At 37.1% G+C, this 26,353-nt stretch overlaps 2 protein-coding genes across 3 annotated transcripts in view; one reads left to right on the plus strand and one right to left on the minus strand.

Moving 5' to 3' along the window:
* LOC128696128 (F-box/LRR-repeat protein 2) overlaps nt 1-9,114 on the minus strand; it is a 78,569-nt gene extending 69,455 nt beyond the window's left edge. Inside the window, exons 1-2 of one of the 2 annotated variants that reach the window (XM_053787217.2) lie at nt 8,691-9,114; nt 4,571-4,762 (exon numbers count right to left, since the gene is read on the minus strand). In XM_053787217.2, the coding sequence (XP_053643192.1) occupies nt 4,571-4,762; nt 8,691-8,717 (219 nt within the window). In that variant the 5' untranslated portion in view covers nt 8,718-9,114. The remainder of the gene's footprint in view (nt 1-4,570; nt 4,763-8,690) is intronic. The other variant, XM_053787216.2, reaches the window with a different exon arrangement.
* Nucleotides 9,115-10,106: 992 nt separating this feature from the next.
* LOC128696179 (FAD-dependent oxidoreductase domain-containing protein 1) lies at nt 10,107-25,913 on the plus strand. The gene is made up of 8 exons (XM_053787320.2): nt 10,107-10,702; nt 11,081-11,310; nt 14,038-14,151; nt 18,409-18,571; nt 18,980-19,125; nt 23,950-24,190; nt 24,415-24,529; nt 25,507-25,913. The coding sequence occupies exons 1-8, from the start codon at nt 10,187-10,189 to the stop codon at nt 25,644-25,646; spliced, it is 1,665 nt and encodes a 554-aa protein (XP_053643295.2). The 5' UTR covers nt 10,107-10,186; the 3' UTR covers nt 25,647-25,913.
* Nucleotides 25,914-26,353: the final 440 nt, after the last annotated feature.

Raw genomic sequence — 26,353 nt, forward strand, 5'->3', positions numbered from 1 at the left:
AGACCCTCGCATTTACTTCTCTTACAACCCCATCTATAAATATATTAAACAACCACGGTGACATCACACATCCTTGTCTAAGGCCTACTTTTACTGGGAAAAAATTTCCCTCTTTCCTACATACTCTAACTTGAGCCTCACTATCCTCGTAAAAACTCTTCACTGCTTTCAGTAACCTACCTCCTACACCATACACTTGCAACATCTGCCACATTGCCCCCCTATCCACCCTGTCATACGCCTTTTCCAAATCCATAAATGCCACAAAGACCTCTTTAGCCTTATCTAAATACTGTTCACTTATATGTTTCACTGTAAACACCTGGTCCACACACCCCCTACCTTTCCTAAAGCCTCCTTGTTCATCTGCTATCCTATTCTCCGTCTTACTCTTAATTCTTTCAATTATAACTCTACCATACACTTTACCAGGTACACTCAACAGACTTATCCCCCTATAATTTAGTACTTGTAACTGCAAAATAAGTCACCATGGACCCCAAGAAAGCTTCTAGTGCCATCCTTGTGCTAAAAAGAGCAAGAATTAGTATGGAATTGAAAAAAAAGATTAAGGAAATGTGTGCAAAGTGGGTTGAACTGCAAACCTTTATGGATGAAAATCACCCTGACATAGCTACTGCAAGCCGTGTTGGCAACCTGTACAATGACAATGTTATGGCCCATTTTAGGAAAGTCTTAAAGGAACAGGAGGTACAGAGCTCTATGGACAGATTTGTTGTGCGACAGAGGTCCAGTGACTCTCAAGCTGGTCCTAGTGGCATTAAAAGAAGAAGGGAAGTAACCCCGGAAAAGGATTTGCTACCTCAAGTCCTAATGGAAGGGGATTCCCCTTCTAAACAATAACTTCCACACTCTCCCCTCCTCTCATCCCATCAATCATCACCAGATCTTCAATAAAGGTAAGTGTCATGTAATTGTGCATGTCTTCTTCAGTTTGTGTGTATTAAAATTAATATTTCATGTGGTAAAATTTTTTTTTTTCATACTTTGGGGTGTCAGGAACGGATTAATTTGATTTCCATTATTTCTTATGGGGAAAATTAATTCGGCTAACGATAATTTCGGCTTACGATGAGCTCTCAGGAACAGATTAATATCGTAAGGCGGGGGTCCACCTAGGATATTTTCTTCAAAATTATATAAGAAATACGTTACATAGCATATAAACATGCCTTTGTTACTCGTTCACTAAGAGTGTCCCTCTAGTCTTAAAGCCATAGTAATAATACTAATACGTAATAATAATCACTCATGGACACATTAAATGTCTTACTTTATGTTAATATAGACATTTTCATTAATCCATCTATGATATTTTCTTCAAAATTATATAACCCATTACATAGCATATAAACATGCAATGTTTATATGCTATGTAATGTTTATATTATATGCAATGTTTATATGCTATGTATGTTTAAATCAGTCTTGGGCACATTAAATGTCTTATTTTATGTTAATATAGACATTTTCATTAATCCGTCTATGATATTTTCTTCAAAATTATATAAAAAACACACTACATAGGAGGGGTAGTAGTTGGTGGAGGGAAAACATTACATTTTCTCTAGTCCAGCATTAGAGAAAACGTGTATGAATCTGCGTTGACCCAGTCACCGCCCTTAATACACAATGCTTTTGATTACAATTCTCGGAGTGAATTATTCGTTACTTCTCCCTTTGTTTGTGATGGTATCTAAAGGTGATTGTTAGAAACGATTAAACTCAGTGAACATGGTATGCTGATGGTAATAATATGGCTTTGGGCCGCAGTGTAGGTAGTCGGTAGGTGAAGCCCAGGCTACCTACACCGACTTCCTACAAATAAATACTACTCACCTCTTGCCCTACATTATGACTACAAATATTTTAAGGTAAGTAATGAATGTACTATGTATGTATTTTACTTTGTATTGTGTTTTTTAATGCCTAGTTCTATTACTAACTTAATTTATTTTTTGTTAATATTTCTGGGTGTCTGGAATGGATTAATTGGATTTACATTATTTCTTATGGGAAACATTACTTCAGTTTTCGTCCATTTTAGATTTTGACCAACCTTCTGGAAAGGATTAAGGATGAAAACCAGGGGTCCACTGTTCATGCAGACTCAAGTATACAATAAACATTGAAGGGCTGTGATCTGCAGACATGGCCACATTAACAACGCTCAAATGTTCCTTTGTGGAATATTTTTACTTGAAATTAAGCTGGGAAACAAAAACATTGTACTGTACATTAGATAAATTTTTATTTCTTCAGACTGCTCTTCCATGCAAAAACCAGCTTTTTTTTGTGGGAAACACTCTAGAAAAACAACAAATTGCCAAAATTCACAAAATAATATACAGGGAATTTGGAGGAATTACTACAGAACAGTGTTTATTTATTTCTATTAGATCCCTGTTTTTGTGAACTGATGTAACCCTAGCTTGTGTGACTAAATCTGATTAAGTTTTGGTTGTACTGAGTTGTACTGATTAGTGACAGAATGCATGAAGCTTTTTTGTATATTAAGTGATTGGTTGCAACACACTCGCTAGTAACTCGAGATTTCCATGTTCTGACTTGGTTCCTAGTAAGCTTTTTCTGTTCTGAACTTTCTTGTTAAAGGACTTGATATCTACCTCACCCACTGCCTGGCAACAGCTCTGTCAATGTGCAATTCCATGCTGAAAGTGAGTAGTTGCAACACTCTCCACTCTAGTTTACCTTACCCCTCCACTTGCTGACATTCTAGTGAACTACAACTGCCCCATGCAATTCTTAGCCAAGTTTTTAACTGCATGACACTCAAATCTTCGACTTTTTGTATTATATTTTTACTCTGACTTTAGATTTAATCAACCAATTTGCTCTACACTCAATCCCATAGCATGATTGCACTTACATGTCTTCCCACAGTAGTAAACTAACCCATGTAGTTCCTACTAGTGACACTGGTAAGAGTGAGACATGTGTAAGGAGCAAGAAAAGAGGCAGTGTTGAACCTCTTGTGCCTTAATGAAGCATAAGATAAATTCACATGCAACCGAGGATTTTTATTACAATACAGCACTGTATTATATTCACTGGGAAGTGCTAAACACATAAGGGTCATACAGAATCACTTGGCAAATGCAAAAAGACAGTAGAGAGAAAGCAGTGGAAGTGCTGAAAAGAGGACAATGGCAGAATGGAGTGAGGTGGGGGTAATCACAGATGATGTAGCAGAGTGGAGGAAGAGGGTTTATTTACATTAAAACAGCACCATAAGAAAAAGCTTAGTATGACAAGAATAGGATCAGTGTCAGTGGTAGCAAAGTCAGCAGTGGAAGTGTCAGTGGTGGCAAAGTCAGCAGTGGCAGCGTCAGTGCTGGGAGCAACAGGGGCATTAGCAGCACTGGAAGTATTGGCAGTGGCATCAGCACTAGTGTTGGTCTCACAAGGCAAAGTTCACTTGTACATTCTAAATCAAATCAGAAGCTTTAAGCTACAGCAAATGTTAAAGACTGGGGTGTCCTTGCTATTAGCCAGAAAGAACAGGAAGAGGTGGTGTATTTAGGTTTGCTTCAAGAAAAAGATGGGGCAATCTAATTTCTTACAACCTATGCCCTTCCATGAAGGGCAGAGGCTGTAAAATGGTTGATGTACAAGTCTAATTTTACATATTTTTGGGGGGAGGGGGAGGGAGGGAGGGAAGGAGGGAGGGAAGGGGGAATATCTACAACTAAAAATTCAACATTATTTGTGCTTTGAATTTAATGTCTCTAGATGTAATGTATCTTTTATCTGTCTTTTATCCACACTTATTAGGTCTCTTAAATGTTACCTCCTGTGGGATATGCTTCTCAATCAGATTCATTTTATTTGTTATTTCTAATTTATAACACTCTACATCTCTGGTCATTCTGGGATTAATATTAGCATAGAAAATCAATATTATTTGTTTCACTGTGATTCTGGCTAATTCACAACCCAGTTTCAGAACATCACAAGGCTAGTGGAAACCTGATTTTACTATCACCATGAATTCACTTGTTTCTGCATCTGCCCTTTTATATGAGCTTCTTGCCTTGTAAATTCTCTAGTCAGCCAAAAATAAGCATCAGCGGTAGATCAATATATACTGCAGTACTAATCTTGTGTTTTTATTTTGTTAAGTGTTAATTTATCTGACAGTTGGATAAAGAACTGTTATCATTAAGGTTATTGACATGACAATTGGGTGATGACCACATTAGAAGTTGGGTTAGGTTATCTTAACCAACAAAAATATACATTTAACCAAAATTAAGAAAACTGAAAATAAATGAATATGGAATGACTGGGAACACTGTCAAATAGCATCAGTCCTTAAATTTTTCTCCATCGGCTGTACATATATATACAAATAGATCTCCATACACACAGTGCAATTAAACAGTAACTTACAAGGAAGACAAACCTTAAACACCCAGTTAACAGTAACTTACAAGGAAGACAAACCTTAAACACCCAGTTAACAGTAACTTACAAGGAAGACAAACCTTAAACACCCAGTTAACAGTAACTTACAAGGAAGACAAACCTTAAACACCCAGTTATGATATGGGACTGATGAATCCTTGAAAGTTTCCATGGCTGGAGCTGCATCATCTGTGACCATGATAGTGACTTTATCTGCCAGGAGGACTGTAGCTGCTTCCCGCCATAGCCTACACACACAGGAAACAGCCAGAAGGTCACTCACACCCAGGTAATTGAAGAGGTTAACCAGTACCTATACCAGAATAAATACAAGTCACTAAAACAGAGAGAAAACAAATATGAATATAGATGATCAACTAATACAAGCCTGTTAAACTGTCCCTGACGAAGTTAAGTCAGTTATCATAATTTAATACGGTACATATTATGATGCCAAAATATCTGCAGCCATACCCTTCAAGGGGAATACCTTGATGTTTACCTGTAACTACCTGTAGATGATTCCAGGGAACCAATGCCCTGGGCTACTGTCCCAGACCCATCCTAATGATTGATGACAATGGAAATAAATTACTGTCTGACATTTTTGGGTTATCCTTTGTACTCTACATATATGTTTTTTTTTTTTTTAACACACTGGCCATTTCCCACCAAGGCAGGGTGACCCAAAAGAAAGAAAAACCCAGAAAGAAAGAAAAAAACTTTCATTATCAGTCAACACTCTCACCATCACTCATACATAATCACTGTCTTTGCAGAGGTGCCCAGATACAGCAGTTTAGTCATTCCAAACTGCCAATATTCCAAACCCCTCTTTAAAGTGCAGGCATTGTACTTCCCATTTCCAGGACTCAAGTCCGGCTAACCGGTTTCCCTGAATCCATTTACAAAATATTACCCTGCTCACACTCCAACAGTTCATCAGGTCCCAAAAACTATTCATCTCCATTCACTCCTATCTAACACGCTCACGCACGCTTGCTGGAAATCCAAGCCCCTCACCCACAAAACCTCCTTTACCCCCTCCCTCCATCCTTTTCGAGTACAACCCCTACCCCACCTTCCTTCCCCTACAGATTTATACGTTCTCGAAGTCTTTCTCTCTAATGACCAAACCATCTCAACGACCCCTCTTCAGCCCTCTGACTAATACTTTTAGTAACTCCACATCTCCTAATTTCCACACTACGAATTCTCTGCATAATATAAGCTGTTGTGTATGATAATTTATATAACTATTTATGTGTACCTGTACCTGAATAAACTTACTTACTTCAAACACCTTTTATTGTACGGCAATTAAGGAATGGAACAGACTGTCTGCATAAGTCAAAGCCAGTCATAGCATGAACCAGTTCAAGAAGAGAGCCAAAAGGTGCCTAATGAATATAGCGACAGAAAGGAAGAATGACTTTTTTTTTTTTTTTAGCTAACATACGTAAATATAAATAGCTCATTTTACTTTATTCCTAGTATATCTCCTTTATAGTGTAATAAGACATTATCTCCTTTATAGTATAATAATAAGGCATTAAAAGGACTCCAATGGAAATAAGCACTTTGTCTGAGGTTTTTGGGTTATCCTAGGTTCTCTACACATATGCTGCTATGTATGATAATCTATGTAACTGTATTTGTGTATACCTGAATAAATTTACTTACTTAATCAGACTATGGGGCTGGCACACCACAGCCGTAATGGCCTTATCAAGCCGTTACGGCTTGATAAAGCTCCTGGAGAGCGAAATGTTGCCACAATAAAATGTCACATTAGTTGCACTTGTGTCCAAACATATTGTTGGTAATTCTACCAACATTAATACAGAAGCTAACTTGAAGAACTTATTATGTTTCCTCTTGAAGACAGCTTGGGGCTTGTTGGTAATGTAAGTTTATTCTGGTACGGGTATACATAAATACAGTTACATAAATTTTCATATATAGCAGCATATGTGCAGATTACCTAGGATAACCCATATATTTATTTCCTTGTAAAGTTTACAATGTGTGGTTTACATGTTAAAAGATTTTAATTACAAAGATGGCCACAATCATGCCTAGGCACTTCGGGCAGACTAATACTAATTCTCACTCTATATTGATAAAGGTTATATTTAAGCAGTACATTTGAACATATTATTAGATACGTAATTAGATACATTCCTAGCTAGGTACATACGTAATTAGGTTTAAAGTAGTTAGGCAGTACAAATCATATAGTAACAATATTACAAATAATAGATTTAGTAATGGGATTCGATTTGTCTTGGCATGATACATTGTTTCTATTAAAGTGACTTATTTCCATTGAGGTCCTTGATGTATGGGGATACATAATTAGATACATTCCCAGCTAGGTACATACGTAATTAGGTTTAAAGTAGTTAGGCAGTACAAATCATATAGTAACAATATTACAAATGGTAGATTTAGTAATGAGATTCGATTTGTCTTGGCATGATACGCTGTTTCTATTAAAGTGACTTATTTCCATTGGGGTCCTTGATGTACAGGGAGAAGGTGTTGAAAAGTCTTGTGTGTATAATTGCTCGTCTTGTAAGTAATGTATAAATCAATACTGTAATGATAATGCAATAAGTACTGATGAGTGGAAAGCCCAATGGCCTGGTGGCTAAAGCTCTCGCTTCACATGGCAAGGATCGGAGTTTGATTCCCGGCGAGGATAGGAACATTGGGCGTATTTCCTTACACTGGTTGTCTGTGTTCCCCATCAGTAAAATAGGTACCTGGGAGTTAGTTGACTGGGATGGGCCGCATCCTGGGGCAAAACTGGCCTAATCTGCCCGAAATGCTCTGCATAACAAGGAGCTTTCTATATAGTAGTATGTCAATGATGTCAGCTAGGACTGTATACTTTGTATATGTACTTGTAGAAATAAAGATATTATATTATATTATCATTATACTATATCTAACATCCACAGATAAAAAAAAAGGTACTATGGCATAATGGAAACCATTACTGGTTGACTGGGAAGGGAATATATGTCACTAACGTTGTTTTTGGGGTTACCTGGAGTATACTTGGAGAGAGTTCCAGGGGTTAATGCCCCCACAGTCAGGTCTGTGACCAGGCCTCATGGTGGATCAGGGCCTGATCAACCAGGCTGTTACTGCTAGCCACATGCAGTCCAACGTATGACCCACAGCCCGGCTGGTCAGGTACTGATTTTAGGTGCCTGTCCAGTGCCTACTTGAAGACCGTCAGGGGTCTGTTGGTAATCCCCCTTATGTATGCTGGGAGGCAGCTGAACAGTCTTGGGCCCCTCACACTTATTGTGTTGTCTCTTATCATGCTAGTGGCTCCCCTGCTTTTCATTGGGATGATGTTGCATCGTCTGCCGAGTCTTTTGCTTTCACAGGGAGTGATTTTTGTGTGCAAGTTCGGTACTAGTCCCTCTAGAATTTTCCAAGTGTATATAATCATATATCTCTCCTGTCTGCATTCTAGGGAGTACAGGTTTAGGAACTTCAAGAGTTCCCAGTAATTGAGGTGCTTTATCACAGTTATGCCCGTGAAGGTTGTCTGTGCATTTTCTAGGTCAGAGAACCTTCACAGGATGCTGTAGTGTGCAGCAATATTCCAGCCTAGATAGTACAAGCGACATGAAGAGTTATTCTAGGTAATTTTCATGTTATTATGTATGATAATTGTACTTATGTGTACCTACACCTAAATAAACTTACTTAATATAAGGAAGCAGAATGTGAGCTGGAAACATATTACTATCATGTTCTATTCCTGTACTTCCAGTAAACTTTCTTATGTTACATCACTTCTTGCTTAGATTTTATTTTAATAAAAGGGAAGCACCAAACCCGTAGGGGGGGTCACATTGTTACAATCAAAACTAAACGCTCTAAACCCACAAGGGTCATACAGCAGGGGGTGGAGGGGTTACAGTGTCTGGTGAACGGGAAGCATTCGGGTTCATTCCAAGGGGGGGAGAAGGTCCAGTGCCTTTGATCAAGAGCCCCCTAACTGACATCAAGGCACTTGCTGTGAGGGAGCTTCCCACTTAAATTATAATGGGGGAGCGTTAAACCCGTACGGATTATACAACGCTTGTAGGGATAGGGGGTGGAAGGCACTCAGGCTCAATTCAGGTAACTGGAGCACAGATCCGATTCCCTAGATCAAGAGCCCCTCACCAGCATCAAGGAACCTCCCTTGAGGAGACTTCCCACTTAAAGCTTACCTCAAATGGCAGACAGTTCATCGACATGGTGAACTACTACTTGTCTCTGTATTAAAACTTTTAAGATGCTATGACTGCAGCTTGCATAAACTTGATGCCTCACACGAATGCTATTAGCCAAAAATAAGCGCCAAGCCCGTATGATTCAGTGCTATAATATTCAATTATCATGCAACTCTCTATAACCTTCAGTGATCATCTGACCAGTGAGTCGCCTCCACCTGGATGGCAACACACACATCCCGAACTTTTCCGCAACTTATACAAAATTGTTGAATATAGAACACCTTTATTTATTTCTGTACATATTAGTTAACATTTAGCTTCAATACATAAAGAACACACATCCCGCTAATGTTTCTTAAAACCATCACTGGATATTTACAGTTCAGTCTATATAAGGTCAAGCATTAAATTATGAACTGTGTTAAGTATTTTTTACTTGTTTTGATAAATCAGCTGACTTATCAACCTGCCAGATGGTCTATAATTAAAGTATATAAAACTTATGAACACAATAATAATAGGCCTTATTTCCGATATCTGTTGTTAACTGATACTACCATTTTTATTTTATGTTTAGGGGTGAGCTATGTGCAGAAGCCTACAGGGATTTATTTTGTTTTTGACTAGCGGTTTGTGGCATTGGGATTTTTAATGTATGTAAATATTATCTTATATTGTTTTTAGTTTTGCTTAACGTTCTTTTTTTACATTATTCGTATGAAGTTCTTATGTTACATGTATAATTAAGCTGTAATAGTGATGTTCTTAATAAATTATATAAAAAGCCTAGACTTATCACTTAACTGAGAATAAATCTTATCACTACATAATCAGTGGTTTTCTAAGTAGCTTGTATCGTTTTTGTAATTAGTAGTTTTGTAAATATTAGTATTTGTAACTTTTGTAAGCTTTATTTGAAAACAGAAAAAAATGAAATTAACCTTCGTCCTTCGGACTTCAGTGTTGCTGCTTCAATTTATATTAAGTTCACTTCGTTATTCAGCCACATTTCCTATAATAAAAAAAAAATTCATAGATATAATCCAGTATATTATAAGTTCTGTATATTATAACTCTGTCTGACTTTTTTGGGTTATCCTAGGTTCTCTACACATATGCTGCTATGTATGATAATTCTATGTAACTGTATTTGTGTATACCTGAATAAACTTACTTACTTACTTATTCTAGATATGCCATGTGCCCATCTACTGTTATTTTAAATTCAGCATCATTTAAGGAGTAAATTATTTCAGAGATTTGTACACGTAACAACAATCATCTGCAATAATTAAGACTATAAAACGCATCAAAGAAATGGAAACTATCTAATTTTTTAATAAATCTTTAAAATATATTTTTAAAGATTAAATTACGGACAATATTTTATCCTTAATTGGGGGTGACATGGACTGTTTTGTTTACCTTTCTGGCCACCACCACTGAGGGGGTCTCTTATGTTCTGACCTCTGTTGTAGTCAATTTTATCCATGTTTTACGTTCTCAGAACTTGCTCGAGACACCCGGGGAAGTACCGGGGTGCTGAGTGGTCCCAGGTGTGGTCTACGTGCAGCTATGGGGGCCGAAAGTGGGGGAGAAGAGGTGTAACAACCAGCACAAGGACTTTCTGTCCACCCCAGGAGTCTCAGAGCTCACGTAAGATACAGCAAAATAAAGAACAAGAGCGAGAGAATCAGTATGAGAACCCGTATCAAAGTAAAAAACCGGAGTATCAGAGGGATCAGTATGATAATCCATGGCAGAGAACGGTGGGTATATTAAGTAACGACATTAAGAACTATTTTGCCGGTATCCGTTTGATGTTCCGTCATATAAGTGGGTTGCAGGGTGACCCTGTGCCTGACCAAGTGCCCAAACTTACATGGCCTTCCCACTGCGACGTTCTGGTAGTGGGCGGCGGAGTTATGGGGTCCTCCATTGCATATCACCTAAAAGAGCGAGCTCTTCAGGGGTTAAATGTAGTTGTTGTCGAGGAAGATTCATGTGTAAGTATATTGTTTTGTGATGGTAAGTGATTCCTCATCTCTCCATTATTTATGTTGTCTTTCTACTCATCTCTGAGAATTGATGAGGTCCCTGGTGGACGAAATTTTCTCAATAAAGTGTCATAAACTTTTCATTATGTCTAAACATACTTGTTGGTATATAATACCATTGATAAACCATAAATATTATCCAGTAATGTCTAAAGTTGTTTTCTTAATGCCTGCCTCAGGGATTTTCAGTTTTGCATATAATTCATGTACAATAATAGAAATTGACATAATATACTTGGCTGATTGCTAGTGATTATTGTATTTAATGACTGAAATTTCTTCAGGTATTTTTCTTAGTAAAACATTATTGTCTCACCATGTCTACAGTACAAAAGAGCATCAACTGGCTTGTCAGTAGGTGGTATTCGGCAGCAGTTTAGTGTGCCAGAGAACATCCAACTCTCACAGTATGGAGTTGAATTCTTGCGTCAGTCCCCAAAGTTGCTAGCAATAGAAGGAATGGATCCTCCTCGTGTCCAGTTTCATCCTCACGGTTATCTCTCACTGGCTTCAGAGGCTGGGCTCAACCAACTTGAAGAGAATTATAAATTACAAGTGTAAGTTTTAATTAGCATACTTTTCCCATTTTACCTGTCATGTTTTAGATTAAAGCATGAAACATTTTGTGTGGTGCTACTGCCTACTGATTGATGATTGCCCTGTTGTTCTCTATATGCTGCTTTTTCTTTAATTTTCTCTAATTTTTCATGTTTATCATTCTCTAGACTCTCAGGTTTCAGGGGTAATTTGGGTGTGTTTCCATTTATGTTCACTTGGTTTTCTTGCCTGTGGCAATGATCTCTTACAGTGTGGTGCCTTTCTTGTTCATGCTAATATTTTTTACACTATAATTATTGAATTTTCATATTTTGTTACAATTTACTACTGACTGTGTTTACTTAGACAAGTGGTGAACCATCTGTTCCTTATTTTTATTTCATTCATGGGGAGGTACTAAACTTGTAGGAGTTATACAGCACCTGGGAAACAGGATGCAATCAGTTTTAATTCAAGGGGAGAGTAGCTCCAGTTCCTAGGATCAAGAATCCTTTGCTGGCATCAAGACCACCATGTTAAGGGTATCTGTTCCTTATTTCTCTCTCATTCCTGTTTCTTGTCTTTAGACAATACATAAATCTTAGTTTCTTGTTGGAAATTCTCCTGTTTGGTGATTTTAATTTCTGTCACTTCCTCTAGGGCTGATCTCAGTTGGACACTTGGGATGAGTTGTTGAAGTCTTTTTCTCACTTTTTTGCATGTATTGAATAACAGGATTTCAACTCCTGTAGATCCTATAGTTATTATTCATTATACTATTGACTTCTATTTGATCATCATTTGTTGCTTTGAATTTCAGTTAGAGAATCAGATCAAACTATCTTCCCAGTAGTGATCATTTTCCAGTATCCTGACCTTTCATTCCCTCCTTATTGCTCAAGGTAGCCAACTGGGTACACATTATATGCAGGGGTGGTGCCAGAATGTTTGTACTGGGAAGGAGGGGTAAAAGTTGTCCCAGGAATAGTTGGAGGGAGGCAGTGGAAGAGTTTTGAGTGTTAGGGGCTCTAGCATCCAGCAGACATATGTGAATATCTTAACTGGAGTATTGGAAACAAGTAGTTTTAAATGCTTGCTGTGCTATTGGTTGTATTTGTGAAGAAATTCAGGGAAACCAGATAGCTGGACTTGAGTCCTGGAGTAGGAAGTATGTACAGTGCTTGCATACTGATGTAGGGGTGGGGATGTTACAATTGGATGTGGATGAAAGGTGGTGACAGCACACTCCTGGCAAGACAAATTCGGTGAATAATGGTGAATGTTTTTCTCGCTTTTGGGTCACCTGACCATGGGAGATGGCTAATGCCAGAACTTCGCTGTAAACTGTTTCGTGTTTCTTCGCATTTTTTTTTTTTTATATTGTATAAATAAGTCACCATGGGGCCTAAGAAGATTAGTGATAACAGCCAACCAAAAAGAAAATTGGTTGGGAAAAATTGATTTGGTACTCGAACAGATCGGCACTCGAACAGCCTTCTGGAACGAATTAAGTTCGAGTACCAGGGTTCCACTGTATCTATCAATCCAGAAAAAATACAGAAAATGTTTAAGAATTTTTTTTTTTTAACTTCCTTGGCATATACATTATACTTTGCATAATAAGATGTTAACCCTTTGACTGTTTCAGGCCCCTTTCTGAAACTGTCATTCTATGTCGCTAAATTTTTGAAAAAAAAAAAAAAAAATTTTTTCTTATGAAATGATAGAGAATCTTTTCCCGATGGTAATGACACCAAAAGTTAATTTGGTCAAAAACTCGTGGAATTACACTCCTGCGAAGTTAGCGGTCCCGGCGACATATGCGTATCAGCGATTTCGCCGACTTTGAGCCATATTTTCAGCCAATTCCGTTGTTCCAGTTGACCAAACTCATAGCTATTTCTTTAGAACTTCATTTTATCTATCAGCTGAGTACAAGAAACCTCCCATTTACCAATTTGGACTACCCAATCTTGTGGTCAGAAATTGGCAATTTGGCCAATTTCACGCAAACTAAAAAAGATGCCAATTTCAAAATAGGGTCCAGAATATACAAGGTAGACATTCTTGGCACTAAAATAACATATCCTCTGTTCATTAGTCACATCTCTAGGCCCCTCTTATATTATTATTGCTTTCTATTTTGATTTTTTATTCATACAAAAAAAAATACAAAATTTACTGTTATGCAGACTACTGCATTATTGTAAAAATGGTATAAATAATATGAGTCCACTAGTGAAAGAATATTAGACTCCCCAGTTGACGTGTATTGGACGTGTGGTGTGATTTGTTTACTCCTGAACATTGGTAAAAATCGAACATTTCCGCTACTTTGAGCTCAGTTTCAAGGTCGTTTTCATCGTCAAAGTAATAAAAATCATCTCTATTTCTGTAATATGTTTTCCATTTTATCACCTAAGACCATGAAAACGCAAATACATTGATAAATACTATACGAAAATACACCTCAAAGTTGGCGTTTTAATCCAAAAAAAGATCATAGTTTTTTTTTTCTCATTACGCACTGTGCGCTGCAGGATTTTTTTTATGTGGTGCACACTGACCACACAGACCCATTCTCTCACATGTGGGCCTACCAGCTTTCTTCCGCTTGATTTGAAGCCGCTAGAATTATTGAGTATATATATGTCTGAAACACTGGCTCGTAAGACGTATATATACGACCAAAACAGTCAAAGGGTTAAGCTTATGATGATAAACTATATATTACTTTTATCTTTTAGGGAAATGGGCGCTAAACTGAAATTCATGCATGCAGAGGAGCTGAAAAACACCTTTCCTTGGCTAAATACAGATGGCATTGAAGCTGGAGTCTTGGGCCTGGAAAATGAAGGGTGGTAGGTAAGATGTAAACGTTCAAAATATTATGACTTGGTACAGTAATTACAGTTGCTATTGGCTATTTTCTGATCAATTTAAAATGTGTAAATTGGCAAGTTGCATAATTAGCATTATCAAACTGTATGCCAACATTGTAGAGTATTATGGTTTTTATTTTTTAAGTGATTTCCCTGGTCAAGTGACAAGATAGATTTTGGTATATTTGTAGCTATGCTTTAATACCCTATACTGTACTTATAGCACCACAATATGTTAATTCATTTAAAATTATTATTATAATCATGGGGGAGCGCTAAACCCTTAGGATTATGCAGCGCATGTGGGGTGGATCCAATTCCCTAGATCAGGAGCCCCTCACCAGCATCAAGGAACCTCCCTTGAGGGGAATTCATTTAAAAGTGCAACAGGATTTTTTGTGATAGAAAAAAGAGAATTTTAATAGTTATGTCTCATCCATCACATTTTATTAGTGCCTTCTTCAGAGTCACTAAGTAATTGCTAATGTAAGGTCTTCTCAGTATTTTTCTTTCCTTGAAGTTTCATAATATCTTGCATATTCACTCTTAGTGTTTTCCACTTTTGTCTTATTTAATTTTTTCATTCCCTTATTTGGATTTTTTCAGTTATTGGTGTAGTAGCTTTTTCTTTACCCATACATATATTGTGCCTTACCATGACTCTTTACTGTTCTCCATTGAATATACATATTGCATTGCATTTTTCCCATGAAGTGCCAAACTCATGCTGGTCATTCAGTGCAAGGAGTGATGGAAATTCAATGCTCTGTCCTGAAAATGTGACCTGTTCTCTGACCAACATCCTTATTTTCCCTTTTTGTTTTTTACTTGGGTAGAAGAATTCCTCATTGAATAGTGTAATTCTTATATAGATTAAGACATACTCTGCTTCCTCATTACTAATGATGGGCATTTAAAGCATCAGTGTCATTATTATACTCGCTAAACACTAACCTAACTTTCATTATTTTTACAGAAATATGACTAACACACAACACAATAGATGTATATAGCTAACTGGATATAGATCCATACATAACCCCAGATCTGATCAAAAGGGGGGCAGCAGTGAAGTTTACTCCAATACTGAGATGAAATACATGTATATTAATTAAGCATATACACTTAACCCTCAATTTTAAGGACTAATAGTTGAGAGCCAGCAGCTAGCAACTGTGAATGTGATTGATAGAGATAAGATTGTTTTGCTGTGATCAAAAAAATAATTGGCAGTACGGTAACCAATGGACTTTGTCCATAGTCTCAAAATCAGTTGACCTAGTGAATTTTGCTCCATATTTACTCTTTTAAATCAAAGGTGTACTTTAGTAGAGATGAGTTTGGGAGTGCATATTTGCACAATTTATAACAAATTTAGAAGCACTCACATTAGGGGGCAATCTACCCATCACCTCATATCAACAAATCAAGCCTTGGTGACAATCCTAATGATCCATTGTGTAACAGTATACTAAAGCAGCATTTAATAACAGCTAGAGACTTCAGCATTAACCTCCTCTAAGCTGAAGATCCACAAGTAAGTGGTTGCTACAATTGCTTATTAATACCGTAAGTAACCCAACCAATGAGAATTTGTGAAATCACTGCCTCGTCAGTAGATCATACCTGGACCAATATGTTAGCTCCTCAAATGCAGGTATTATTACCCACAAAACAACGAGTCATTATTCCATGTCTCTAATTACTAACGTCTTGAAATTATCACTAGAAACAAACAATATGATATTCAGACTCAGGAACACTGGCAGAGAGAATTTAATAATTATCTAGATATTAACTTGTTTCCAAATACTACTGCATTTCTACAAATAAATTCAGAATCTCTACAGTAAGTACTCCTCTCAAGGGAGGTTCCTTGATGCTGGTGAAGGGCTCTTGATCTAGGGAATTGAACCTGTGCTCCAGTTCCCTGAATTGAGCCTGAATGCCTTCCATGTTCCCCCCCATTCCCCGACAGGCGCTGTATAATCCCTACAGGTTTAGCTCTCCCCCATGATAATAATAGTATTAATATAATAAGTACTGCTCTCTAAAAACCAAACATATTGTATAATAGACTTAATAGCCCATGGCTAATTAACAGCATCCTCAGAGTCATGGACAAAAGAAAAGGCTGGGTTTAATATCCAAAGAAATTGCAAACATCTCTACTATGCTAACAGATTTCATGAGACAAAAAGATTATATTATAAATAAAGACCTGGAAAACACTTATATATTGGGTGCTAGTAAAGTGACTAAAATAAAACAAAAATTATACTAAATAAACCAAATGAACCTCTCATTCCAGTCACCGAAATGACAAATAATGTAAATTGAATAGAACTATATATCAAAGCTAACCAGTATCAAACTCCCAAACCCAAGATAAAGATTACTAAACATATACCTTTGCTTCCTATATCTATCACCATCCATTCCCACAGGTGGTTTTAAAAATTAATTTGCTGAAGACAAAGCAGGAAATAAAGTTAATATACCTTCAGTTCTTCACTCATGTATAAGAAAGCAATACATGTATGATCACTAACTATTGTGATGCTGTTTAACAACTCTATTGAAGCCAAAAATGTTCCCACACATACTTAGAGCAGTTAAAGTTACACCATTCTACAGAAGTGGAAGACTGTCTGAAATCATTAACTAATTGCCACTTTGTCTTCCTATTACTGTCTAAAATATTTGAAAATAATGACAAAAAATGTATGATTTCATAACAAACCCACATCCTTAATCCCTTCTGGTTTGGTTTCAGGCAAATGCTTAACTTATTCCACACATTCGTAGAAAACAATGAAAAACCAATAGGCCTCTTTCTTGATCTAAGAAAAGTTTTTGATATAGTAGACCACAACATTTTACTAATTAAACTAGAACATTATGGAATAAGAGCCCATATACTCTCCTAAATAAAATTCTACCTCAGTAACAGACTCCAACATGTGACTGTAAATGACACCATTTAATCTACTCAGATTACATGTTATAATCCTTATCTAAATGCTTGTACTAGTATTAAGTACAGGTCTACATCCCTTTATCCGAAATTCTGAAATTCCAAAAGTTCCAAAAACCAAAGTTTTTCATGGAGTGTGGAGCATCAGTTATCTCTACATAACTCTAATGCCACCACGTGGCAGCGCGACCCAGCACTGACAACCAGAGTGGCAGGCATCAGTTGTGTCTCAGCGCTTGTAGTGTTCACACATGCGTCTGCTGTTTGCTGATATTTTGTTTTTGCTTTTTATTTTGTGACTGTGTTTAATTTCACTGTGAAAATGTCAGAAAGAGCTGCAGATACCCCTATGGGTAACAGTGAGAAAAAGAAAAGGAAGCATCTGACATTATCAAAAACACAGAAAGTAGTGTTACTGCAGATGATGATGATGATGATGATGATGATGATGACATTGTGAACACAGGTGAAAATGTACCCATAGACAATATGGTGAAAATGTGTGATCGGTTAATTGCTGGCCTTAAACAACATACATTTATCAGTGAGTAAGAGATTATGGCAATTTACTCAGTTAAAGAGAGATTGCTTAGACAGAAACCTATGTTAATAAGACAGATGACACTTGCAGAAATCTTTAAAAATGCTGTCTGTAATCGTCTTGAGAATTATGTTCCTGGTCTATAATTATCCCATTATTTCATTTATCAATATATTACTCTATAAATAAACTGTAGTAGTATTTGTAGTCTTTATTTATCCCACTTAGTGTGAGTATTCATACATTTTTGCTGCAGTGTTAATGTTTGATTATGGGGTACTGCCCTAGACTCCACCTTCATTCTAAAATTTGAAAAATTCTGAAATTCGAAACACTACTGGCCCCAGGGGTTTTGGATAAAGGAATGTGGACCTGTATTTCATAAGTGCTAGTTTTAGTTTACCCAAAAGGCTTCATATAATGGGCCTTTACAATGTACAGACAGATGTAATCCTAACCTTGAATCAGCATCCTTTAACTCTTGGAAATAAAATTTAAAATTGACATGCCTATACAGGGTTAGCACATAATTTTTAATATGTGCACATTTACAAAATAAACATCATATATCCAGTATTATATGAATGTGTTCCAAGTCTTAAATTTTTAGTTTTCACTCCTGCAGTGAGTAATTTCTATTTATTGTATTGTTATTGTTTAATTTATTGTGCATTGTTAATAAATGGAGTAAATTTTCCTTTTTATTGTCTTGCACTAGGTTCGATCCATGGGACCTTTTGTTCAGTCTGCGTAGAAAGGCAATTTCTCTTGGCGCTCAGTATGTCAACGGCAAAGTTACTGGATTAAAATGTAAAGACCTCGATGATGTCATCCTGGAGGTACATTATTCATCACCTATTAAAAACTTGAACAGTGCTGAGGTGAGCAATTTGGATGAATTGTAATTATTTTTAATCAGCAGATAGGCCTTCTTAAAGTCATTGATATTTATATCAGTGAATAAGTTTAATATTTTTGTAGCTATTCTATGAAGAGATTCAGTTAGTCAGACTTGATTTCTGGAGATGAGAGGTACTGTGCCTTCAGTCTAAAGGATGAGTGTTGGTCATCTGAACTATGATGTCCATGTAAAGATGGAAAAAGGCCCTAAGAAGGAAAACATTCACTATCACTCATTCCCTAACTGTCTTTTGTGAAGTAGACATCATAATTCAAATGTTCTACTGATTAACTGAACTCACATCCTGGAGGTGGAAGCACAGGTCAGATATATCAACTAATATTCATGTTAACTTAAGGTGTGTGTATCTGTTTATTTTTTAAAACAGGTTACACTTCCAAATGGAGAAAAACGCAGTATCACATTTGCAGTTTTAGTGATTGCTGCAGGAGCTTGGTCAGGGGAAGTAGGTCACCTAGTTGGCATTGGGGATGGCAAGGGCATTATGGCTGTTCCAATTCCTGTTGAACCAAGGTAGGTAGAAAGAATTTTATGTATTAAGTGGGTTTTTTTTTGTACTAAGATATAACAAGGGGTGATAATTGAAAATTGTGGAAACCTCTTAACAAAAGTGTACATGATTCTTTATGTTTTATTTAATTACATAATTTTTCCTTAAGTTTTAATGCTATGTAACATCAAGGCTTATTGTGGTGTATTATTCTTTAATGTTAAAATATTTTCCTATTTTATATTTTGACATTATAAAATCATCTTGTTAAAATAAATAAATATCTTTCTTCTTTCTTTCAACACACTGGCCGTATCCCACCGAGGCAGGGTGGCCCAAAAGAAAAAACCAAAGTTTCTCCTTTCAAATTTAGTAATATATACAGGAGAAGGGGTTACTAGCCCCTTGCTCCCGGCATTTTAGTCGCCTCTTACAACACGCATGGCTTACGGAGGAAGAATTCTGTTCCACTTCCCCATGGAGATAAGAGGAAATAAACAAGAACAAGAACTAGAAAGAAAATCGAAGAAAACCCAGAGGGGTATGTATATATACGCTTGTACATGTATGTGTAGTGTGACCTGAGTGTAAGTAGAAGTAGCAAGACGTACCTGAAATTTTGCATGTTCATGAGACAGAAAAAAGGACACCAGCAATCCTACCATCATGTAAAACAATTACAGGCTTTCGTGTTACACTCACTTGGCAGGACGGTAGTACCTCCCTGGGCGGTTGCTGTCTACCAACCTACTACCTAGGATAAATAAATATATATATACTATATATACTATATATAATGCCTGCACTTTAAAGGAGGGGTTTGGGATATTGGCAGTTTGGAGGGATATGTTGTGTATCTTTATATGTATTTGCTTCTAAACTGTTGTATTCTGAGCACCTCTGCAAAAACAGTGATAATGTGTGAGTGTGGTGAAAGTGTTGAATGATGATGAAAGTATTTTCTTTTTGGGGGTTTTCTTTCTTTTTTGGGTCACCCTGCCTCGGTGGGAGACGGCCGACTTGTTGAAAAAAAAAAAAAAATATATATATATAAGAACATAAGAACGAAGGAACACTGCAGCAGGCCTACTGGCCCATGCGAGGCAGGTCCAAGTCTCCTACCGGCTTAAGCCAAGGCACCCAACCTAGTCAGGTCAGGTCACATTGACTTAACCCTTTGACTGTTTTCGACGTATAAATACGTCTTACGAGCCAATGTTTCTGACGTATATATACTCAATAATTCTAGCGGCTTCAAATCAAGTGGGAGAAAGCTGGTAGGCCCACATGTGAGAGAATGGGTCTGTGTGGTCTTAAAACGCCGACTTTGAGGTGTATTTTCGTATAGTATTTATCGTTGTATTCGCGTTTTCATGGTCTTAGGTGATAAAATGGAAAACATGTTACAGAAATGGAGATGATTTTCGTTACTTTTACGATGAAAACGACGTTGAAAAGGTCCAATACACGTCAACTGGGGAGTCTAATATTCTTTCACTAGTGCACTGATATTATTTATACCATTTTTACAATAATGCAGTCGTCTGTATAACAGTAAATTTTGTATTTTTTTGTATGAATAAAAAATCAAAATAGAAAGCAATAATAATATAAGAGGGGGCTAGAGATGTGACTAATGAACAGAGCATATGTTATTTTAGTGCCACGAATGTCTACCTTGTTTATTCTGGACCCTATTTTGAAATTGGCATCTTTTTTATTTTGCGTGAAATTGGCCAAATTGCCAATTTCTGATCACCATATTGGGTAGTCCAAATTAGTAAATGGGAGGTTTCTTGTACTCAGCTGATAGATAAAAGGAACACTTTTGGTGTCATTACCATCGGGAAAAGATTCTCTATCATTTCATAAGAAAAAATAATTTTTTTTTTTTCAAAAATTGAGCGACATAGAATGACAGTTTCAGAGAGGGGCCTGAAACAGTCAAAGGGTTAAGGGAGGAACACGGCAACCGACCTGGTAGCACAAGCTGTCAGGTCCAACTCACACCCACCCACATCCACTCATGTACTTATCCAACCTATTTTTAAAGCTACACAACGTTCTGGCCTCTATAACTGTACTTGGGAGTTTGTTCCACTCATCCACAACTCTATTACCAAACCAGTACTTTCCTATATCCTTCCTGAATCTGAATTTTTCCAACTTAAAACCATTGCTGCGAGTCCTGTCTAGGCTAGATATTTTCAGCACACTATTTACATCCCCTTTATTTATTCCTGCCTTCCATTTATACACCTCAATCATATCCCCCCTAATTCTACGTCTTTCTAGAGAGTGCAGAATTACTAAATTTAAGAGAAACTTTTGTTTTTCTTTTTGGGCCACCCTGCCTTGGTGGGATATGGCCGGTGTGTTGAAAGAAAGAGTTTTCTGCATAATATTTACACCACACATTGCCATTAGACAGGACATCTCCACTGCTTCCAACCATTTCTTCGCTGCAGCATTTACAACCCAAGCTTGACACCCGTGTAAGAGTGTTGGTACCACTATAATTTCATACATTCCCTTCTTTGCCTCTATAAATAACGTTTTTTGTTTCACATATACCTCAATGCACCACTCGCCTTTTTTCCTTCATCAATTCGATGATTAACCTCATCCTTCATAAATCCATCCGCTGACATGTCAACTCCCAAATATCCAAAAACATTCATTTCTTCCATACTCCTCCTCTCCAATTTGATACCCAATTTTTCTTTATCTAAATCATTTGTTACCCTTATCACCTTACTCTTTTCTATGTTCACTTTCAACTTTCTGCCTTTACACACACTCCCATACTCGTCCACTAACCTTTGCAACTTTTCTTTAGAATCTCCCATAAGCACAGTATCATCAGCAAAACATAGCTGTGTCAATTCCCATTTTGTATTTGATTCCCCATAATTTAATCCCACCCCTCTCCCCAACACCCTAGCATTTACTTCTTTTACAACCCTATCTATAAATATATTAAACAACCATGGTGACATTACACATCCCTGTCTAAGACCTACTTTTACCGGGAAGTAGTCCCCCTCTCTTCTACACACCCTAACCTGAGCCTCACTATTCTCATAAAAACTCTTTACAGCATTTAGTAACTTACTACCTATACTTGCAACATCTGCCACATTGCTCCCCTATGCATTCTATCATATGCCTTTTCTAAATCCATAAATGCAATGAAAACTTCCCTACCTTTATCTAAATATTGCTCACATATATGATTCAATGTAAAAACTTGATCTACACATCCGCTACCCACTCTAAAACCTCTTTGCTCATCCGCAGTCCTACACTCTGTCTTACCTCTAATTCTTTCAATAATAACCCTACCGTACACTTTTCCTGGTATACTCTGTAAAAATTATCTCTTTTGTTCCCCTTCCCTTTATATAAAGGAACTATACATGCTCTCTGCCAATCCCTAGGTACCTTCCCCTCTTTCATACATGTATTAAACAAGAATATCAACCACTCTAACACTATATTCCCCCTGCTTTTAACATTTCTGTCATAATCCTGTCAGTTCCAGCTGCTTTACCCCCTTTCATTTTATGTAAGGCCTCACGCACCTCCCCCACACTCACATCCTGCTCTTCTTCACTCCTAAAAGATAGTATGCCTCTCTGGCCAATGCATGAAATTACCACCTCCCATTCTTCATCGACATTTAAAAGTTCCTCAAAATATTCCCGCCATTTACCCAATACCTCCATCTCCCCATCTACTAACTCCCCTACTCTATTTTTAGCTGACAATCCATTCGTTCCCTTGGCTTTCTTAACTTCTTTAACTCACTCCAAAATTTTTTCTTATTTTCATTAAAATTTCTTGACAGTGCCTCTCCCACTCTATCATCTGCTCTCCTTTTTCACTCTCTCACCACTCTCTTCACCTTTCTTTTTATATATATAAATTTATTTATTTATTTATTTTGTGAAAGGATTCAGGGAAACCGATTAGCCGGACTTGAGTCCTGGAGGTGGGAAGTACAGTGCTTGTAATTTAAAGAAAGGGTTTGGGATATTGGCTGTTTGGAGTGACATCTAAACTATTGTATCTGGGCATCTCTGCAAAGACTAATTATGTGTGAATAATGGTGAAAGTTTCTTAATTTTTGGGTCACCCCGCCATGGTGGGAAATGGCCAATGTGTTAAAAAAAATGAATTATCATAGTGAAGTGTTAAACCCATGGAGGTCATACAGTTGATAAATTAGACACCTGTGCAATGCTTGGGTATCTTTATTGAGGAAACGTTTCGCCACACAGTAGCTTCATCAGTCCATACAAAGGAGAACGGGGAAGAACAGGAGGAGTTTGAGGTAATCAGTCCCTCAGCCTTGAGTCTTGAAAAGAATACAGCACATCTGCAGAGAAGTAGCTTATATACCGTAGGCATGAGAGGTGCAGCAGTCGTAGGTGGTATCACATTTGTCCAATGTGGAAGTAGGTCATGCCCAAGGGTTGGGCAAGTGAAGAATTTCATGTATTAAGATCCCAAGATGTTGCTGTGTCAGACAGGAATGTAGATGAATGGTTCACAGAACCGACCAGTTGATAAATTAGACACAAGTGTTGCACATGTGTCTAATTTATCAACTTGTTGGTTCTGTGAACCATTCATCTACAGGTCATACAGTACATGGGAAATGGGAGGCAGTCATGTTCAATCCAAGGAATGTGAGGACTGGTCCACTTCCACAGGTATTGTGTGACCCCTATGAGTTTAACATTTCACCATGAATATAATAGTTATTATGAATGATTATTATTCTATCAAGATAGCATTTACAATCTTTAATGTTTTTATTTGAGGTTTTGTAATTGTTCCAGAAAACGATATGTATACTGCGTCCATGCTCCTGAGGGCCCAGGACTAGATGCTCCCCTAGTGATTGATCCTAATGGTACATACTTCAGACGAGAAGGCTTAGGTGGTCTTTATCTGTGTGGACAGTCTCCAGAAGAAAATGATGAGCCACCCATAGATGATCTTGAAGTTGATGAGACATTTTTTATGAATAATGTGTGGCCAACAATAGCTAATCGTGTTCCTTCTTTTGAAAACTTAAAGGTACAGTGCCATAAAGAACATGTTATACATGGTATTAATTTGATGGATTACACAGTTTGCTTGAACTAAAAACAATCAACTTGCATCTTTCTAACATTTAAAGCCTTAATGGTATCATTGTTCAAGCCCTTCTATACCAAATATATGTACAATTTTCGATTATACTGTTCAGTAATAAATTTAGTTTTCCCCATATATTTAGTTAAGTATTTCATTATTAACAGCTCAAGACCTCGTGGGCTGGTTATTATGACTACAATACTTTTGATCAGAATGGCATCATTGGACTTCATCCACTCTTTTCCAACATGTTCATTGCCACAGGCTTCACTGGTCATGGTAAGATTTAGAAGTACAGTATTGGTTAAGGATTCAGAAAGTTCAAAGGATGTAAGAAAGAAGCAGCACTTCACTTCAGCAGGTCTAGTGGCTTATTATAGGCAGGTCCAGGTCACACCCGCTCAAGAAGAAAGGAAGGAGCACTGCTGCAGGTCTACTGGCCCATGCTAGTCAGGTTCAACTCACACCCACCCACACAATAACTTTTAAGAAACTGATAAAAGAGTAGTCCACTTGAATTAACTTGCAACATTAGTATGGAGTAAGCACTGAAAATCTGTAGACAAACAGTGGGCCATATACTCTCTGCTTGCTGTTGAGTAATGATTAAGACTGAAGTTAAGTTGTCTTCATATATATTTATCATATTTAATTAGCAATCTTTTCATTTTTGTATGTAATTTCCAACATTGCTGTTGGATCTTTTCTTACTTTATTCATCCTTTGTGCAAACCTTGAACTATTAAGGCAATCCTTATAAACCTTCTTTAGTTTGGTACAGTGGAACCTCAAAAATTGAACTGCTCCCAACACAACCAATTATGTAAGTGTATTTTTGTAAGTGCTTTTATAAGTGTATTTTTGAGGGTCTGAAATGGACTAATCTAATTTACATTATTCCTGATGGAATAAATTCATTCGGTAAAGGCACTCGAACAGCCTTCTGGACTGAAGAAAGTTCGATATTTGAGGTTCCACTGTATATTCAAACCTTTGAAAATAACAGATTAGGATTGCTGTACTTGGTTTTTAGTCAATTTATTCAAGTGATATTTTTGAGAAAAATTCTTTCATTGGTTGCTAAAACTATGTTTAGCTTTTTCTGTCAGTAGTAATACTCGCAATCTTTCCTAATTTGTCATTGTTTTGTGTTACTTTTCTGGGTATATAGTAACAACAGCAATTAAAGTAATATTACATTTGTTGCCAGTTTACCTTTTTTGAGCAGAATCATAATGTTTTGTGAATTTCTGCAGGCATCCAACAAGCTGCAGGTGTGGGCCGAGCCATCATGGAGTGCATTTTGGAAGGGAAATACTGCACTATCAATCTTGAACGTTTTGGCTTTGAAAGGATCCTTATGAATGAGCCACTTTTTGAAAAGAACATATATTAAAAATAAAGGAAAGCTTTTGTTTTTCTTTTTGGGTCATCCTGCCTCAGTGGGACGCGGCCAGTTTGTTGAAAAAAAAAAAAAAATATTAAAAATGTACATAGCTATCAGTGACGAAGTTGAATAAATTCAGATCTTGACATAATTAATGACTGGATTTTCTCAAGGAAAATGCAAAGTAGTTTAATAAAATAGCCATTAATTAAATGCAGTGTAATAGCTACTGAATGTAAATGTTGTTGTATTAATAAAAGCATAGTTTTGAATAATCCCTACAGGTTTAGCACTACCCTTGTAAAAGTAATGATAATAATTGAGTGATTCAAGACATCACCAAAGCTAATAATTGATTGTAGAGATTCTGAAGCACGGGCAAGGAGGCTGGCGCTTATATAGGCGTCAGTGGATGAGGGCATAGTCACTGGCAGGCGGGATTCCCCAGTGGAAGTAGGTCATACCCACAGGGATGGGTTAGTTGTAGTAGCTGTGAAGAAGGTCATGTAGATGTCCTCTGAATCAAGATTCCATGTTGCAGTGTCTGACAAGTTGTGCAAGAAAGGTATACAGTACCGACAAGATGAAAGTTAAGACACATGTGCAACATCTGGTTATCTTTATTGTAGACGTTTCACCATCCAGTGGCTTAATCAATGGTGAAACATCTACAGTAAAGATAACCAGATGTTGCACATGTCTTAACTTTCATCTTG

This window comes from Cherax quadricarinatus, chromosome 48, assembly GCF_038502225.1.
Source record: "Cherax quadricarinatus isolate ZL_2023a chromosome 48, ASM3850222v1, whole genome shotgun sequence".
Lineage (NCBI taxonomy): Eukaryota > Metazoa > Arthropoda > Malacostraca > Decapoda > Parastacidae > Cherax > Cherax quadricarinatus.

Bases quoted from the DNA above. Each gene is read 5' to 3' on its own strand.
- LOC128696179 (XM_053787320.2), top strand. From the start codon at position 10,187: ATGTTTTACGTTCTCAGAACTTGCTCGAGACACCCGGGGAAGTACCGG. The intron at 10,703-11,080 runs GTAAGTATATTG...CCATGTCTACAG, and splicing joins TTGTCGAGGAAGATTCATGT to TACAAAAGAGCATCAACTGG. The intron at 24,530-25,506 runs GTAAGATTTAGA...GAATTTCTGCAG, and splicing joins CACAGGCTTCACTGGTCATG to GCATCCAACAAGCTGCAGGT.